Source organism: Schizosaccharomyces osmophilus, chromosome 1 (genome assembly GCF_027921745.1).
Source record: "Schizosaccharomyces osmophilus chromosome 1, complete sequence".
Lineage (NCBI taxonomy): Eukaryota > Fungi > Ascomycota > Schizosaccharomycetes > Schizosaccharomycetales > Schizosaccharomycetaceae > Schizosaccharomyces > Schizosaccharomyces osmophilus.
In genome coordinates, this window is record NC_079238.1 from 1829244 (window position 1) to 1843874 (window position 14631).

Below are 14631 nucleotides of genomic sequence, written 5' to 3' on the forward strand. Positions count from 1 at the left end.
TGGGACTGATGAATGATTAATGGCATAGGAAATTGCAACAAGACGATCGTTTTGCATGACATGACCCTCTGTAGCACATATTTGCCTTGTACTATTGAAACTGCCTATCATAGATTTGAAATTGGTTCATCCCTTCAGCGCTAGTATCATTCATTGTTCATTTCACAAATTCTCTTCTACATACTTGACGATTGTTGCCCTCTTACATGTGTGTCGCGTCGCATCTGTGTCGAGTTGGTAAATCTCTCTGGGAGCATAGCATCTGTTGGCGTGAAAAACCTTCGTCGCTCTTATTTCCCAAGGGACGACGACGACTGTTGGGAAATGTTGGTTTGTTTTTTACTTCTTTTAGTCGCAAGCACTATACACAAATAGTTCAAAAGAAAAACGGCAGCTTTAGCATCGCCTATGAACGATCAGTTACACCAAATTCTGGGATACACAGGGGGACTTACGTAATACCTTTTCAACACGTATTTCTCTTGCTCTTTTAAAATTATCAAAGCAGTCAGTGTTGAGCAAAGATTTAGCATACGTTCCGTTCCATACAGAAGGAGGATGCACGATCATTTCAATACTCAATGGAGCCAAAATCCAGTGTGTTTCCGTAGAACCTTCCTACAGCAGCATACCCCTTCCAAAGAAAACAGGACATGGAAAATATACTTTTTTAATCATTTCCGACACACATTTGATTCGTAAAAGTACTTTTTCTATGCTCCAAACAATGGCTACAGCCAACCACCTAAAAACAAACGTCTCAAGGACAAGTTGTGAGTACAAAGAATACGTCAAAAACACAAAAAGAGAGATGAAACTTTGAAATTTGCTTTTGCTCCCTTGGACAAGCAGTACAGGCTTGTCTTTGACGGTTTGTCATATAGGTATTTATATGCTTAAAAGGTTTTTAAAGCAATCATTTAGCAAGGTTTTCAACCATAAATCATATCTCTATCTTTTATAATCATAATTAAAGTGAATAGTATTAGACATTTTTTGATATCATATAATGCAATCGTTAAGCATATCCCTACAAAGGTATGAAGCATCCTTCCTATTGATGTTGAGAATCAAGTCAAATCACACACGAATATGTAAGTCTAAACAGTCGACTCTTGTACGCAGCCAGGTTCTTGCTCAGTGCTCTCTGCTCCTTTCCTTGGGTTCCTACTTTGCTAATACAAATGATTGCTTCTTGGATAGCTTTACCAATTAATATCTTTATTTCGTAAACCTCTCCCTATGCGTCACCTCTATTCTCAAATTTCTAACATTTATTTTTTCTTTACGATAGTCATATTCCTAACATTAAATACTGACAAAAATTATTCACAGGTAGAAATCCTCCTTCCACAGAAAAAAGAACTCTTCCCATTGCCTGGTAAAAACCGTTTCATAGATTACATTAAGAACGCGACGGCAGTGAATCCTAGACTTGAATTAAATATACATGTTTACAATTTAAATTTGATAATCATTCAAAGCAACGCATACCGCTGCTTTGTGATGACCAGAGTATTGGCGAATTGTTTCTCCACTTGAAAGTTCCCACAGACGAGCTACATGATCCGATGAAGCTGAAACTAGATACGTTGAGTCGGCAGAGAATGCACAGTCCCAAACCCATCTTTGATGCCCTTGCAGACGTCTTTCCAACATGAACGACATATCGTCAGTGCTCCAAATATTAACAGTGGCATCGGCAGAACATGTCGCCAAATGCTTTACGTCCGGTGAAAGCACACATCTCGTTATATATCGCGGATGAGCTTGGAATTTCACTACTGGCTGAAGTAAAGAAGCTCCTTGGTGATTAAGCATCCTCCAAACGTAGCAATTTCCTTTGTTGTTCCCTGCAATAAGCATACTTCCATCAGACGCGACTGTAACACTACTCATCGGCACATCTTCCTCAGGAATTAATTCGTGTGTACAAGAGTCTTCACCCAAATCCCATGCACTTACTCTTCCACTTTGATCGCAAGAGATAAGTTCACCTTGATTTGGGTGAATAAAGAGATCATTAACAGGTGATTTATGATCATAGTTTCTTTGTACAGATGGCGCACGCATGTCCCACACCTTTACCGTACCATCTTCGCTGGACGTGGCCAGCCATTTACCATCGCAATGAAAAGCTACTGCAGTAACATTATTGGTATGCCCTTCAAAAGTCATCAAAGGCAATTGGCTATTAGAGTTAATGTCGTAAAGGCGTACATGCGGATTTCCAGCGGCTGCTAAAAAACGCTTGTTTGGTGAAATACAAAGTCGATTCACTTGCGTGTCGGCATGCTGGATAGTTCTTGAACAAATGCCACTTAGTGCTTCCCAGAATCGAATTGTATGATCATATCCACTACTTACTAGTAGTACGGAATGCTGTGGTGGATACTGGACAGACATGCGGTGAGTGGGAGAGGACACAAACCAAGTTTATCTTGGAGTATGTAACCAGCTGCTATTTTAATGTTTAATCTTTCTTTCTTTTCGTTATTTTTACTCCTCTTTTTCTTTTATATAAATTAAAACAAGAGTAATACGCGGCGACTCTATTGCAAGTATTTGGATTTCCCAAGAAAATAAAAAAATTTCGCGTAGTATTAGTTCAACCTATTGTATCTATTAATTATATATTCTCTATGAAATGAGTATGAAACATTCATCTAGCAGAAAAAAAAAAGAATGTGTCTGAACAAAATTAACGGTAGTCAAGGGTCGGTTAGAGCACCTCCATGTTAAACATAGTAGTACGTATTCTCTATATTTGAATCGAAAAGTACAATAAAACTATAGCATCCTTCTTTAGGATGTAGGATAGCAATAGAGATTGGGCTCCTCTGTAAAAGGTAGTTGCATAGAAGGTTTCAGTAACCTCATCACATTTGGTATTTTGTATTGAAATACCGATGGAATTATATACACTTCAGAGCTTATAGAAGGTAATATTATCAACATTTCTTCCTTGAAGAGGAAGTCATTGGGGTCAGCATATCACGATAAAATTCCCATTCAGACAGTAATCCTTTTAGCTGAAATCCAAAGTGATCGTATTCTTTTAAGGCCCCTTCTTGGGACCCTACATTCGCATTTTCTTGTAAGTATAAACTAATATTTCCGTGCGTTTCAAGCATTGCGAAATGTAATCTTTGTAATTTCTTTTTAAGATTTTCCACGTCAAATGTTTTGTTACGGGAAGAATGATTAAGACGATCGTTTTCTGGAGTCACTCCACCACTTTCTGGCATAAAAGAGGAGAATGAAGACAGTTGTTCAGTAAAGTCACACAGTGTAGCAATTAAACTATCAATGTTATGACACAAAGTTGGCCATGATGTGCATTCTTGAGGAAACGTTTGCACAGAAAATGACAGTATACAACAAAGAATTTGTTTGAATACAACCGTTAACTCGGAGTAGCTTTTCACTAAAAACAGCAAGGATTCATTAGAATGAGAGTTATACTCAGTTGCCTCTTTCCGGAGACAATACAGAGAATTCCGCTGCAAGTTAGGGTTTACAATTTGTTTTAGCGAAAATGGGATTGAAGTATTGGTGAAACAGTTGGGCAGCTTGTAGAGGAGCAGGAGATCCCTCAAGTACGATGGAGCTGTAAATGGGTATAATCTTGATAGCAACTCTTGGTACGATGGTAGTAGCTTCCCAAATAGGTCAGAGACTTTTCGGGACATGAGCTCTTGATTTCTGCTGATTTGAAAACCCTGGTTATGCTGACCCAAATCATCAGAAGACCTGTCAACGTAATCTGGATGACCTAACTCACAGATCTGAGTGTAAACGCGATTGGAAACATCTTCGAACGATTGCAACGCATGGGTTAGACGGTATATACTATACAAACCGTCGATGCGAGTGTAATATACCAAAAAATGACAAAAGATTATTACAATTGAGAAAATGAGGTAGCAATAAAAGCCAATTTTGAGGGGATTAAAAGACACGAAGTTGCAGAGTAATGAAACCACGCAATAGAAGCCCAAGCAATAGCCAGCATGTAAGAAAGATTGGTAAGTAAACATATACCAAAGCTTTTTAGAAGAGAAAGATGGTGGACTTGGGACTGGGATAGATGAGCTAAAAGTCAGATTTCCTTGACAATGTAATTTATGGTCTCCAACAAGCAAGTCTGAAGTATAGATTATGTACTGGATATTGTCGTAAAGAAGGGTTCTCTCTGTTTCGCACAGATTTGGTTGAAAAGATTCCTAACAAGTCGAAAATGTTAGCAGGTGAGTCCGCTGTAATGGAAGAATAGACAAGCATACCAAAACATAAGGCCAGGCATGGTTTACAAACAGATCAGAAGAAACACATCCAAGATAGTACAACTTGGAAATTATTACTGACCAATAGCGCGAAATACCATTGTTACGGGTGTCTATGCCATAGGAGTGTTAGTTAATTCATGATTCATTCACTAAGAGTAAGCAAATAGAGATAACAATACCATCTGAAATATTTTCTATAAAAAATAAATTACTTAACGAGCGATGAATTCCTTTCATGCTAGCGGCAACTGTAACCGGATGCTCTCAAAGGATTCTTTTGTAGCAGGCAATAGTCTATAAAGACTTCGGATGTAAGGTTACTTTAAGCAAGAACTCATACATGAAATGATTATTTTAATAAAATCAAAAGACTTCCACCAAAGTTTGCATCAATTCGCGAGTATCTTTCATATTATGAGAAACGCGTGCGCGTGCAACTGTCTTTACATGTATACTCATAAAAAATCACATTCCTCTGTAATATAATAATTATCCCACAAACGCGACAATCATATTACTGTTCAAATATGGTATAAGAAGCGAAGTCGATGTTTAACAATTAGATCCATAAAATTAGATGAAGAAAGGCTCTTCCGAATGTACGGACTTCCTAGCTATCCTGTTCGTATTGGTTTTTACCTCAACGAGCCTTGAATCATCACCATCCTCCTGTCTCTTGTTTTCGTGAAACCACCAAGTTACCAACAAGCCTTAGAACGAGATTGACCGACGTTTCTGGGGAATCGTTTTGAGATACATAGAGAATTGTAGGCAACCTGCAAGTTTTAAGGAGACATAGGTGTGCTTATAGACGACGCCTCATCTTTCGTTTGCTCATAGACAAGTTTCAATGACATTTTCTAATTATGAGTCCATTTGTATAATGGCTACGAGGCCTTATGATGCTTCCTCATTCATCTCTTAACTTTACCTTCTCGTTCGAGTTAAAAACTCAGAAAGTAACAATGCTACCTCGGTAAGATGTATGTACACAGCCTCACCTTACTTCAGTGTTTATATAGTAACCAACAGCATACTTGCTCAACTACTACCAACTTGTTTTGTCTGAATACAAGTGGAAAGTTAGTGACACTCAAAGGTTACTTATAGGTTCATGATTTGTTAAATTTATAAGAAATAAAGACAAACAAGGAAATATTTTCTAAGTATCCATTATTAACGTCTATTTATGGGTATTTTATTTGTGCATTGATTCACGATCAGCTCTCGATATTTAAGCGTACGATAGCATCTAATCCTTGACTTTCTTTCTTTTTCTATTTCTCATTCTTTTCATCGCTCGTAATTTTTACTGGATATTTTTCTGCTTTACTTCTAATACCCAGACATATTTGTTAACATAGGTTTATACTATCGAAGTAATTAATTCTCTGACATTTAAGGAGGATTCATTTGTACATTGTCTCATTGCTTTTTCGTTTTACTTTCTACGAAAACGCTTCCTTTTCCCATTCTCACTCTTTTATTTTACCCTTGATTTTTACCTTCATTTTATATTTGAATTCTCATATTTATATTTGCCTTATTTTTTGATATCTTGGAGGAAAGCATAGGACCTATTTTTCTCTTTTTCTGCTTTTCTGTTTAATTCATTCTACTTTATATTCGAAACTATAAAGTTGCCTTTATATTCTCCCTTTATTATTTTATTTTATTTTATTCTATTTTGATTTAGGCTTTTCTTAACTGGTGGTACTTATCATGCTTCCCGTAACGCATCATTCTCAGCAAAGTTTCTCAAACGATGACTTCTCCAGTCACTTGGAGAAAGGTTCAAACTATCCTCATGAATATGAACCAGAAAGTCGCAAGTTGAATACTGACGATGAACATTTTGATGAAATAAAGAAGCCTTGGTATCAGACTTACGAGAGAAAGATTCTGATTGGTATCATCGTCTTTATTTGTGTTCTTCTTATTATTATTTTGGGCAGTGTCCTTGGCCATCGTACTCATGAAAGAAACCGCCACCCCTCGTACAAACAAGAGAACTACACAATGCTCAAGTCATACGAAGGTGAATCGTTTTTCGATAACTTTGATTTTTTCAGTGAAGCAGATCCTACTAAAGGGTTTGTTCAATACAAGACCCGTGAAGCCAGTGAACAAATGGGTTTAATTCATGCCAACAGTACCAACGTGATTATGACTGCTGACAACAAGGAGAAAGCCCCTAATGGTCGTCCATCTGTTCGAATTTCAACTAAGGAGTATTTTAAAAACGTTTTGATTATCCTTGATGTCTTGCATGCACCTACTGGATGCGGTACTTGGCCCGCATTTTGGACAGTTGGTGATGATTGGCCTAAAAATGGTGAAATTGATATCATGGAAAATGTGAACTTGGCTCGAAAGGGTCAAGTTACATTACATACCGACGATGGTTGTGACATGACAGGCGTCAAGCAAGTAATGACTGGAAATACTTTGCAATCTAATTGTTATGTAAATGCTCCCGGAGCAAATAATGCTGGTTGTGGTGTGAAGGCTGCTGAGGATGGTTCATTTGGAGCCCCTTTTAATGCACAACAAGGTGGTGTTTACGCTCTTGACTGGCGCAGCGAGGGTATTCGCGCCTGGTTTTTCAATCGTACAAATATTCCTACAGACATTACAAACAAGCAACCTCAACCCGCTAATTGGGAAACTCCTTTAGCTGACTTTCCCAACACAAAATGTAATATTGATAAACGATTTGGTAATCAGAAAATCGTTTTTGATCTTACATTCTGTGGTGATTGGGCTGGAGCTAGCTCGTCTTTAACAAATGCTGGATGTCCTTCTAGCTGCACTGATTTTGTTGCCAATAATCCCCAAAATCTTACAGAAGCATACTGGGATATTCGTAGTTTGAACGTCTTTAAAAGTCAATAATTATTGTTCAGACGGCTACAATCATAACCGTTATACAATGAAAGTTCAAAGTCATTCAAGATATGATTTCTAAGATGGATGGCAAGAACAAATTGGCTGTGAGTGTTGTTTACACTTGCCTTGAAGTTGGTTTTAATAACGTGTTAATTTTTATGTCATTGTACTAATAAGCATCAAATATAAGGTACTTAATTTAGTAATACTTCATAAACGTTACAATAGTAATAGTATTGTTAGGAATATTCCTTAGTTATGTGTCAAAAATCCCACGCCAGCGTACTTCACATGCTGAACGGTAGCAGCAGCACCAGGAACTTGGGCAGGTTCGGGTTGCTTGCGGCCATTGGCATATCTAGTTACTGTAGCAAAGAGCAAAGAATCATCCAAAGAGTGAAGGATAATGCTGGTGTCAGCTTCTTGATCCACCGTAAGCTGCTCCTTTAATTCATCGGGATTACCAGAAGCTTGGTATTCAGTATAAACAAGGTAATCATCAAGAGATTCAGGAGCGCCGTTTTTGTTCAAAAAACCATCTACGACTTCGAAGTTCAGTAATTGGATAGGTTCAACCATTGGTGACTGCTCTGAGCTGAGATAACCGGCAAACTTTAGAAAAGGTGGTGAAACCATATGCTTACTTTCCAAAGCGTCCTTGTTTTCATAAACTTCAATGCCCCAAACGGAATCTGGATTGGCGGCATCGTAGCCAAAGTAGTAGCATGAAGTAAAAGGTTCATTCTTAACAACATGTGTACTCACATCGTTCAGTAGATCAAGAACCTATGGAGTAAGTAAAATTTGAACTCAAAGGATGGATCAAAGGCAAAAAAATTGGATTAACAAGTCCAAGCAGATGTCGGCTTTAAAATAGAAATGAGAAGTTTCAATCCGTAAAAGCTTTACTTGTTTTATTCAACCGATCTAAACTGAATATCCTTGTGTAAGTTAACTTACCTTTTTTCCTTCGCCGGTTTTGAGAGGGGCTTTAGGAATAAGGACGTGTGTATTTGCAGGAAAGCTCATATTCACTTATTCACAACTTTTGATTTTGCAACTGTCAAATTTTAGAAGTCAAGCCAAACCCAACAAAGTCCATTTATATAGTATTGCAAGTCGCTACGATTTCGGATTTCATTACGTAATATAATTTTCAGAAAAGTCAGGATAGTTCCGTTCTGTGTACTAGCTCTGAAGAGAAAGTTTATTTTTTAATGCTGAATTTTTTAGTCGGCCGATAATAACAACTGCTGACTGAATGTAGAGATATCTTTTACTTTTCCAAGTAGCTGAAATTCAGCAATTAACGATTCTAGTAAACAACTTTGGAACTGCTTTTATACCAAAATGCTGCTCTTTTCAAAGTTTCCGTAAATGGGTAACAGAATTATAATTATTTATATCTAAATTCCTAATGTCCATGAGAAGAACAATGTTGAAATGAAGGGATGAGAGAGCATAAAAGTATTTCTACATACGAAAAACTAAAAAGTATTCAAAAGTCCATCTGAATGGAATCGAAAGCGAAATAGACATAAAAGCATTAGCAAGAGTCTACTAAAAATCTTTTGCATGATGAACTGGTATCATATAATGCCGTACACGAAAGCGTACTGCGTTTCGCAATTTGGATGCTGGACTAGCGGTGTTTGCAAGTGAATTAAATGGGAACCATTCTGCGTTTTAGCATTGATTTATTGTGGAATGGAATTTTAAGATTGGTTTTGCTAAAAGATATCCATTATTTTTTCTTTACAAGTTCAAAGGAAACGTACTCTGCTTTTCCATCATTACGTTATTACAATTTCATGCTGTCGAAACTGCATCAAAGAGCTGGTCGAAGTGCCATTGAATTAAAAGATTTAGAGAATGGTGCTGTGTCAAACACATTAAATCTGTCGACAGACGATATCCCCGATGATAGAGGTTCGTACGATGAAGTATATCCACCATTATCCTTTCAACAAAAGAAGAATATCGCCTTCTTGATATTATTGTGTATGCACTTGCTGTTGAGACATGGCTTAAACACTTCAAGTAACCATATTTGCTAACCAAAGCGTTAGACCTTATTCAAGGTGTCCCTATGGGATTGGTAAAAGGCAGCATTCCTTATTTCTTAAAACCGCATTGCACTTATTCAGATATTGCGACGTACTCATTGGCATCTTATCCATATAGCTTAAAGGTGCTTTGGAGTCCCATAGTAGACACATACTACTTTTCCAAATTTGGTCGACGCAAGACATGGGTAGCACCTTGCACGTTTTTTCTAGCTTGCACCTTATTAGTCTTTTCCTACAATATAGATGTATGGATTGAAAGGGGCTCTTCTTACATCAAATCCTTCACGGTTTGGAGTTTCTTTTTGGTTTTCATTTGTGCGACTCAAGATATTGCAGTAGATGGTTGGTCATTAAATATGCTTGATGCTCATCAATTGAACTATGCTTCAACAGCCCAAACAGTTGGTTTGAATACAGGTTTTTTTCTTTCGTTTACGGTTTTGTTGGTTTTGACTTCCCCGGAGTTTGCAAATACTGTTTTGCGTATCAGCCCTTTAGATGAAGGATTAATCACTTTGAGTGGATATATACGCTTTTGGGCTTTGATTACCCTCTTTTCAGTTGTTTTGGTTTTTGTTTGGGAGGAACAGAAACCTGAGCATGTAGCGAGCATGAAGGATACCTTTCGTTCAATTCGAGATATTATTTCATTGAGGAGTAAGTTCACAATAACCTTCGTAAAAATTAACATGTTCTAGATATGAAACAGCTTTTGGCGGTTCACCTTCTCAGTAAAGTTGGATTTGTCGCTAATGAGACTTTGACGCTCTTAAAAGCAACAGAGTTTGGCTTAAGTAAAGCAATGCTGTCTTTAATTATTCTAATCAATTTTCCCTTGGGATTAATATTGGGTGTATACATTGGGCATGTTAGCAACAGTCGGCCTCTCCACTTTTGGCTATGGGGTTATTGGGGCCGAACAGCTTCTATTGTGCTTAACATGGCACTTGTATATACGGTCACTCATTTTTCAAAGAAGTTATCGTTGTTTCTTTCCATTCTTATATGCTACACGCTCAACGCTTCTTTTATGACAATCCAATTTGTTTCGATTGGGGTGTTCCACAGCCAAATATCTGATCCTGCTATCGGAGGTACATATATGACGGTATGAGAAGTCAGTATAGCAGCAAAAACTAATTCTGATTATAGATTCTCAATACACTAAGCAATTTAGGTGGGACATGGCCTCAATACATTATGCTAAAGTTAGCAGACTGGGTGACATATTCTTATTGTTCAACCGATCATAGCCTGCAATGCATCACGGATGATGTGAAAAATCAATGTGTGGCTTCAGGAGGTCAATGTATATATAAAACAGATGGCTACTACTTTACATCCATCCTCGGCATATTTCTTTCTATCCTTCTTTGTATAATCACAATCTTCCCGATTGTGCGTAAGCTTAATAAAGTACCGGCCTCATCTTGGCATATTCATGGCAAATATTCTTCAAATCAATAGATTTTAATGCTCTTTCTTTTGATTAAATATATTTATTTATTTTGTTTCGTTCGATTTTCAAAAATAGGTAATTGCTGTTTGCTAGTCGTAAGTTCATTTATTAGACGTAACCAATTCTCATTTATAAGGGTAATTGTTATGGGAATTTAATAGACAGAAGCACCACCTGATTCAATAATACTCATTTCCAAGTCGCTAAGTGGCATACGGTGAAATCGAGGTGAAAGTTCGTTTCTATCGTTTGCAATGAAAACGTCTTGGCTTCCAAAGGAGTCATTGGAAGGTGCTCCAGCTTTGGAAAAGAAGCTAGATGGCAAAGCAAATGGAACGGCAGGATGGGGACGTCGTTCAGCAGATGATTCTACTTGGTTAGTAAACCTTCATGCCGTACAAACATACTGGTCAAATGTTTGACAAACTGAATAAGCGCTTTTCTAGCCATTTTGGTTTCAAAGTATCTTTAAAAACGAATTCTCAATTCTCAAGCAGAACTTATCCGCTCCTTCCGTTAATTATGGCTTTAGTTCCGTCCTGGCATATCTCTAAACTGCATACCAATCAATAGTATTTCATAATACGCACCCAAGTTCACTATTCTATATACGGTTTTCTACTGATGTTTTTAAATTATTTTACGCAATTTTGTTTTGATGCATTAATTGAATTTACGTATCTACGATACTGTTATTCTTTTTTTCACGGTCGAAGGGTTGGAAGTAATGGTGTTGTTATGGAATTATCAACTTGAAAAATAATCAGAAAGGGTCTGTTTTGTAGGTGTTTTTTAAATACAAGACTTAATGCTTGTAATAAATAAAGAATAAAAGCTGAAAGCGAAATCCCTGCGAGGATTACCAAAAACGAATCGGTTGTATGTATGCATTGCTTAAAGAAATTTCATTATTTGAAACACCAATTTAGTAAAAACCGGTTTAAAGTATATAAACATTTTTATGGAACTTTGTTTTCTTACCTACCTATAGTTGAATGCTAATGGCAAGCTCGTTGCGAAAACCTGCAACAAACTGGTTTGAAATACGAGAACGGCTCATCACATATCTGTGTTAAATATTTTTTCTATGGTTTACCTAGATACCTATAATAATGCTAATTGCTATTTGTGAACTATAAATGACAGTTTGAAACTTCAAGGATTCATCAATATTATGCGATTATAAGCTTATCATTTTTTCTATTGTAATAACTACCAATCATTTCCTATCATGCTTTAGGGTAGGGTTTGTTTGTTGTGAGCAGTCACTGTTTGGCGAATATTCACAAGAGACTAGGCGTTGCCCCCTTTGAATCTTCCTTGAACCAACTGAAACAAAAATGGTAAGAGGCCCCAAAAAGCACCTGAAGCGTGTGGCCGCACCTCACCACTGGCTTTTAGACAAGCTCTCTGGTACTTACGCTCCCAAGCCTTCTGCTGGTCCTCATAAGGCTCGTGAGTGCCTTCCTTTAATCGTCTTCTTGCGCAACCGTCTCAAGTATGCCTTAAACGGTCGTGAGGTTAGAGCTATTCTCATGCAACGTTTGATCAAGGTCGACGGAAAGGTTCGTACTGACAACACTTTCCCTACTGGTTTCATGGATGTTATTAGCATTGAGAAGACTGGTGAACACTTCCGTCTTGTCTATGATATTAAGGGACGTTTCACTGTTCACCGCATCACTGCTGAAGAAGCCAAGTACAAGCTTTGCAAGGTTAAGCGTGTCCAATTGGGTGCCAAGGGTATTCCTTTCATCGTCACTCATGACGGCCGTACCATTCGCTACCCTGATCCTTTGATCAAGGTCAACGATACCGTCAAGCTTAACTTGGAAACCAACAAGATTGAAGGATTCATCAAGTTTGATACTTCTGCCCAAGTCATGGTCACCGGTGGCCGTAACATGGGTCGTGTTGGTACCATCATTCACCGTGAACACCACCTTGGTTCCTTTGAAATCATCCACGTTAAGGATGCTTTGGACCGTGAGTTCGCTACTCGTCTCTCTAACGTCTTCGTTATTGGTGAGACCAACAAGAGCTGGATCTCTTTGCCTAAGGGCAAGGGTGTCAAGCTCAGCATTACTGAAGAGCGTGACCGCAGACGTGCTCTTAAGGGACTTGCCTAAAATTTTATATGTAGTATTGGTAATAAAATTGACTTTACATAAAGCAGCTTTTATTAGCAATTTGTACGGAAAAACTCTCTATTTGCTTTTGTAGTGTATTTTTGCTGTATGGAAGAATACATAATAGTAAATGTGCTCTGTTGATGATCAGGGTGTTTATTTATTAAAGTAGAATGTACTGCGGATTAAACTCTGCTTTAACCAACTTCAACTACTAAAAAATAACCAAGCTAAGCTCAAGTATACATTACTGTTTTCTTCAAGCAGATACAAGTTATTATTTCATTTAATAAACTGTAGCAGAGACCTGGTTCATTTATGCCCAAAAGTTGATGTATACAATAGGAAATGTTAATCTATTTGTTAACAGCTGCTTTTATTTATTACACTATATGGATTTTAATCATGGTAAATTAAAATGTTTATTTCTTTTAACTAATCATTGTAAATTAGCCTTTTGTTGACGGGATGAACCCAACTCACAAATTCTTCTTAGATCGTGAATGGGCAATTGTCGTACCAGTATCTTTGATGCTTTTTGGAATTTGCTTAGTTGGAACATTTATTTCATTAGTGATGATCAAATCTGAAAAAAACACTCGAAAGACGTAATGCTACGCGTCGCGTCTCACCTTAGAATTCCCCATTACCCTAAAAAGCTGAATTTGTACATTACCATTCTGATTGCATATTTATTATTCAATGCATAGAATATATAGTTCCGATAAAGACTTTTTACTGGAATATAACTTTCAAGAAATCTGGAACTCTTTGGAGGAAGATATTGAGAGCCTCACTTCTTCTCCTTTTGAAGTACAAACTAACTTTTAATGTACTTTTGTTGACTAATCACTTGAAGTTTTTGGTTAGATTTCGCCATAATGGGAAGCCCATTGATCCGTTGATGTGTTATTCTTTGGGAAATGAAATAGCTGGTTTTTCTGTACGTTATATTTTTTGAAATCTTACTTACAAGTAGGTTTGGAAGAAGTTGGAATTCTCTGTGTTGTTAAATTCTGAGGTGAACGGGCATATTGTGAGATGTATGTATGTAAGCTTATACTCAGAATGCTTACTTGTTAGTCACTATTAATCCCCCAAAATTCTCTTTTAAGCCAGGTTCCGTTCGGGAGTTACTTATACTGGTAATGAACTGTGACCTTCGGCAAAGCCATGTTTCTGAGGTTGATTGCAATCTTAAGGTTGTAGCACATTTAATATACCAGGCTTTACTACGGTACATTGTGAATGTCCTAAGTCACAAATGTCCTTTATCATTTCAACCAAATCTATATAAGGTATGCTGAGAGATCTTTTTGGTCAAGATACCTGTTAACGGTGATTATTGCTTTAGAAATTTTCAAACACCATGTACTACGCTGATAAATACTCCAATTCAATAAACAGAATCCTTAGCAGGGCTGGTACAAAAGAAAACTTGAATGAAAAGATAGTACATGACCTGATATGCCAAAAGACAAGGAATTGTTTACGAAAAAACATAAGGAAAAATGAATTATACAGTGGGCTTTATGAATATGAAACAATGGTTAATGAAGTTATAAGGCAAAGCGAGGAGCATGAGATGGAAGAACCTAATATAGATGAAAGCTCAGCATTAAACTCATCACCTCCATATACTATCTCATATCCTTCTTTGCCAACAGAAACCGCTTTTACTAGTAATGAGTCGAGCACAACTTTACAGGAAACTATATCTTCAGATACAATCCTATCGTCAGATAATTTTCTAAACGAAGTACTATCTTCTCATTCTAAAAGTGATATATAAATTT

The 14631-nt window shown here is 37.2% G+C and overlaps 9 protein-coding genes across 9 annotated transcripts; 5 read left to right on the forward strand and 4 right to left on the reverse strand.

The window, feature by feature from the left end:
• Nucleotides 1-1461: 1461 nt before the first annotated feature.
• pop3 (TORC1/2 complex WD repeat protein Pop3/Wat1/Lst8) lies at nt 1462-2406 on the reverse strand (the record flags this gene model as incomplete). The annotated part of the gene is made up of 1 exon (XM_056179644.1): nt 1462-2406. The coding sequence occupies one exon, from the start codon at nt 2404-2406 to the stop codon at nt 1462-1464; it is 945 nt and encodes a 314-aa protein (XP_056035242.1).
• A 545-nt stretch (nt 2407-2951) lies between these two features.
• Nucleotides 2952-4526, reverse strand: inp2 (myosin binding vezatin family protein involved in peroxisome inheritance Inp2; the record flags this gene model as incomplete). Its single annotated transcript, XM_056179645.1, has 3 exons — nt 2952-4226; nt 4287-4399; nt 4469-4526. The coding sequence occupies 3 exons, from the start codon at nt 4524-4526 to the stop codon at nt 2952-2954; spliced, it is 1446 nt and encodes a 481-aa protein (XP_056035239.1).
• Nucleotides 4527-6011: 1485 nt separating this feature from the next.
• On the forward strand, nt 6012-7184 carry crr1 (glycosyl hydrolase family Crr1; the record flags this gene model as incomplete). The annotated part of the gene is made up of 1 exon (XM_056179646.1): nt 6012-7184. One exon carries the CDS (start codon nt 6012-6014, stop codon nt 7182-7184), a length of 1173 nt encoding a protein of 390 aa, XP_056035240.1.
• Nucleotides 7185-7430: 246 nt separating this feature from the next.
• SOMG_00854 (antibiotic biosynthesis monooxygenase-like domain) lies at nt 7431-8207 on the reverse strand (the record flags this gene model as incomplete). Its single annotated transcript, XM_056179647.1, has 2 exons — nt 7431-7964; nt 8139-8207. The coding sequence occupies 2 exons, from the start codon at nt 8205-8207 to the stop codon at nt 7431-7433; spliced, it is 603 nt and encodes a 200-aa protein (XP_056035227.1).
• Nucleotides 8208-8989: 782 nt separating this feature from the next.
• Nucleotides 8990-10714, forward strand: SOMG_00855 (endomembrane system acetyl-CoA transmembrane transporter; the record flags this gene model as incomplete). Its single annotated transcript, XM_056179648.1, has 4 exons — nt 8990-9179; nt 9248-9904; nt 9946-10355; nt 10400-10714. 4 exons carry the CDS (start codon nt 8990-8992, stop codon nt 10712-10714), a joined length of 1572 nt encoding a protein of 523 aa, XP_056035233.1.
• A 146-nt stretch (nt 10715-10860) lies between these two features.
• On the reverse strand, nt 10861-11156 carry kgd4 (mitochondrial alpha-ketoglutarate dehydrogenase Ymr31/Kgd4; the record flags this gene model as incomplete). Its single annotated transcript, XM_056179649.1, has 2 exons — nt 10861-11075; nt 11114-11156. 2 exons carry the CDS (start codon nt 11154-11156, stop codon nt 10861-10863), a joined length of 258 nt encoding a protein of 85 aa, XP_056035773.1.
• An 890-nt stretch (nt 11157-12046) lies between these two features.
• Nucleotides 12047-12835, forward strand: rps402 (40S ribosomal protein S4; the record flags this gene model as incomplete). Its single annotated transcript, XM_056179650.1, has 1 exon — nt 12047-12835. The coding sequence occupies one exon, from the start codon at nt 12047-12049 to the stop codon at nt 12833-12835; it is 789 nt and encodes a 262-aa protein (XP_056035776.1).
• A 348-nt stretch (nt 12836-13183) lies between these two features.
• Nucleotides 13184-13447, forward strand: dpm2 (dolichol-phosphate mannosyltransferase regulatory subunit Dpm2; the record flags this gene model as incomplete). The annotated part of the gene is made up of 2 exons (XM_056179651.1): nt 13184-13243; nt 13289-13447. 2 exons carry the CDS (start codon nt 13184-13186, stop codon nt 13445-13447), a joined length of 219 nt encoding a protein of 72 aa, XP_056035754.1.
• Nucleotides 13448-13537: 90 nt separating this feature from the next.
• Nucleotides 13538-14627, forward strand: rec6 (meiotic recombination protein Rec6; the record flags this gene model as incomplete). Its single annotated transcript, XM_056179652.1, has 5 exons — nt 13538-13648; nt 13695-13778; nt 13815-13878; nt 13919-14133; nt 14190-14627. The coding sequence occupies 5 exons, from the start codon at nt 13538-13540 to the stop codon at nt 14625-14627; spliced, it is 912 nt and encodes a 303-aa protein (XP_056035767.1).
• Nucleotides 14628-14631: the final 4 nt, after the last annotated feature.